Source organism: Sardina pilchardus, chromosome 12 (genome assembly GCF_963854185.1).
Source record: "Sardina pilchardus chromosome 12, fSarPil1.1, whole genome shotgun sequence".
Classification (NCBI taxonomy): Eukaryota; Metazoa; Chordata; class Actinopteri; order Clupeiformes; family Clupeidae; genus Sardina; species Sardina pilchardus.
Window position 1 is genome coordinate 33,822,558 of NC_085005.1, and position 2,500 is coordinate 33,825,057.

General features: G+C 50.4%; 1 protein-coding gene across 2 annotated transcripts in view; it reads right to left on the reverse strand.

Annotated features, from left to right (window-relative positions):
- fdft1 (farnesyl-diphosphate farnesyltransferase 1) overlaps positions 1–2,500 on the reverse strand; it is a 15,763-nt gene that overhangs the window by 1,104 nt on the left and 12,159 nt on the right. For both annotated transcript variants that reach the window (XM_062550188.1, XM_062550187.1), the window contains 2 exons: positions 871–1,023; positions 1–553 (listed from right to left, as the gene is read on the reverse strand). The exon at positions 1–553 is cut by the window's left edge and continues 1,104 nt beyond it. In XM_062550188.1, coding sequence (XP_062406172.1) covers positions 317–553; positions 871–1,023 — 390 coding nt within the window. In that variant the 3' untranslated portion in view covers positions 1–316. The remainder of the gene's footprint in view (positions 554–870; positions 1,024–2,500) is intronic.

Genomic DNA, 2,500 nt, shown 5'->3' on the forward strand with positions numbered 1-2,500 from the left:
GAACCAGGGGGGGATGATGAGTTCTGGGCATGCTCAGTGGAACCAGGGGGGGATGATGAGTTCTGGGCATGCTCAGTGGAACCAGGGGGGGATGATGAGTTCTGGGCATGCTCAGTGGAGCATGGGGGGGTGATGATGAGTTGTGGGCATGCTCAGTGGAGCATGGGGGGGCGATGATGAGTTGTGGGCATGCTCAGTGGAGCATGGGGGGATGATGATGAGTTCTGGGCATGCTCAGTGGAGCATGGGGGAGGTGATGATGAGTTGTGGGCATGCTCAGTGGAGCATGGGGGGTGATGATGAGTTGTGGGCATGCTCAGTGCCCCTGCATGTCTGAGGAGGCGGGCGGTGCGTTGCCGTTGGCGACGGCGGTGGTGCTCAGGTACTGCCAGCTGAGTGCGGCGAGCAGCATGGCGGCGGACAGGTAGACGGGGGACAGGTGAGGTGCGCGCGCCGCCAACGACTCCTCACACAGGGAGCGCTCGCGGATCACACTGAGCACGTGCAGAGTGCGCTCACACGACGGGTCCGACACACACACCTTCTGCAGCATCTGCAGGAAAACACACACACATCAGGACAACGCACAGGGAGTGTGTGTGTGTGTGTGTGTGTGTGTGTCTGTGTGTGTGTCTGTGTGTGCCTGGGTGTGCCTGGGTGTGTAACTGTATGTGTATAAAGCAATATATATGTGTGTGTGTGTGTTTGTGTGTAAGAGTGTGTATGTGTGTGTGTATGGCTGGCTGTACTGGACGATGATGGCCTTGACGGCGGCCATGCTGGTGGTGTGTGTGTGTGTGTGTGTGTGTGTGTGTGTGTGTGTGTGTGTGTGTGTGTGTGTGTGTGTGTGTGTGTGTGTGTATAACTGACCTCCTGGCTGTACTGGGCTATGATGGCCTTGACGTTGGTCATGCTGGTGGCCTGCATCATGAGGGTCACTGCTTGGCCCTTGCGGATCTTGACCACGCCCTGGAACACCATGGGGTTGTTGTAGCACGCCGCCAGCGTCGCTATCGCCATCACCTGGACAGGAGGGGAACAGCAGCCACACACTTCTCACTCTCCCACAACTCAGCCATGTGGCCCAGGATGGGATGGGCATATCACGCCAGTGGAGAGCTCCAACAAATGTGTGTGTGTGTGTGTGTGGGTGTGTGTGTGTGTGTGTGTGTGTGTGTGTGTACCTGAGGGATAGCACAGGGGCCTGTACTACGAAGCGGGGTAACTGGCTTAGCTGGGTAACTTCGAGAGTAAGTTGATCACGTGTGGCGTAACTTCCCGGTTAACCCGTACTACGAAAGGTGGATAGGTTTTAACCGAGGTATGCTGCCATGGCAATTTACGCTGCATCTCAAACCTGCTCCGAGCAGGTTATGATCTTGGTTAACCCGAGGTTTTCGGTTAACCACACCCCACAATGTCGACGTAGGCTACTTGGAAGATACATTATTGGAGCGCAAATTGTAAGCGCCTCTCTTCGCAAGGCGAGGGTTTTTAAAGACCGCCAGAATCTTTCTCCATATAATATTCTCTATGAAAGATAGCCTATACATTCTCAGCCGAGGGAATTCGTTGCATTTGTCAGCTGATCGAGGCAAAGTGGAGGCTATAAGCATTGTCAATATAACATATTTTCGTAATTAAGAAATATTAATGCAAGCTATAACTAGGCCCATAAACCTTCTGAATATTTTTTGAGTTTCATTTTCACCTGCTGCCAGCGGCACTGCCGTTGCATCTAAAATGTTCACAGGATAGGCATGCACTAAATCAGTCAATGGGGCTAAACATTCAATTATCCTTTATTAATATTTATTAATATACATGGCATGAATTGTGTTGCATCTGTAGGACTCGTATGAACTCAAAATGTATTTATTTCAACACATTTCAGACATTCCGCAAGCTATAATCCTCCGTAACACATAGGCTATTTAAGGAGCATGAAATAAAACTTTACTTTTATATATCCGATCTGCAATAGCCTACGTTGCCAACAGCCTTGTCTTGCTTTGTTTGCTGCCGACGTATTTGATGTATCGTAAAGTGGGGTTTAATTCCTCGCAACTTTTTATAATCATTGCGCATTCCTTATCCGTAATAACGTGATCGCGTAATCATTAAAAGTGGTGATTTGCGCTGCAACCCGCCCATTTTATGTGAACGCGCACCAACTCCGATGAGGTTAACCCCAGTTCAACAAATCAACTTCTTACTCAGCGTCGTAGTACCGATTAACACCAATGAAGATAACCAGGTTTTGTCAACCCCGGTTTAGCAAAGTAACCCTGGGTTACATCTGGGTAGGTTGAGCTCCCTTCGTAGTACAGGCCCCAGAAGTTGAAGACGGACTGGTTGCGCAGGCGTGTGTATGTGTGTGTGTGTGTGTGTGTGTACCTGAGGGATGGCACAGAAGTTGAAGACGGACTGGTTGCGTAGGCGTGTGTGTGTGTGTGTGTGTGTGTGTGTACCTGAGGGATGGCACAGAAGTTGAAGACGG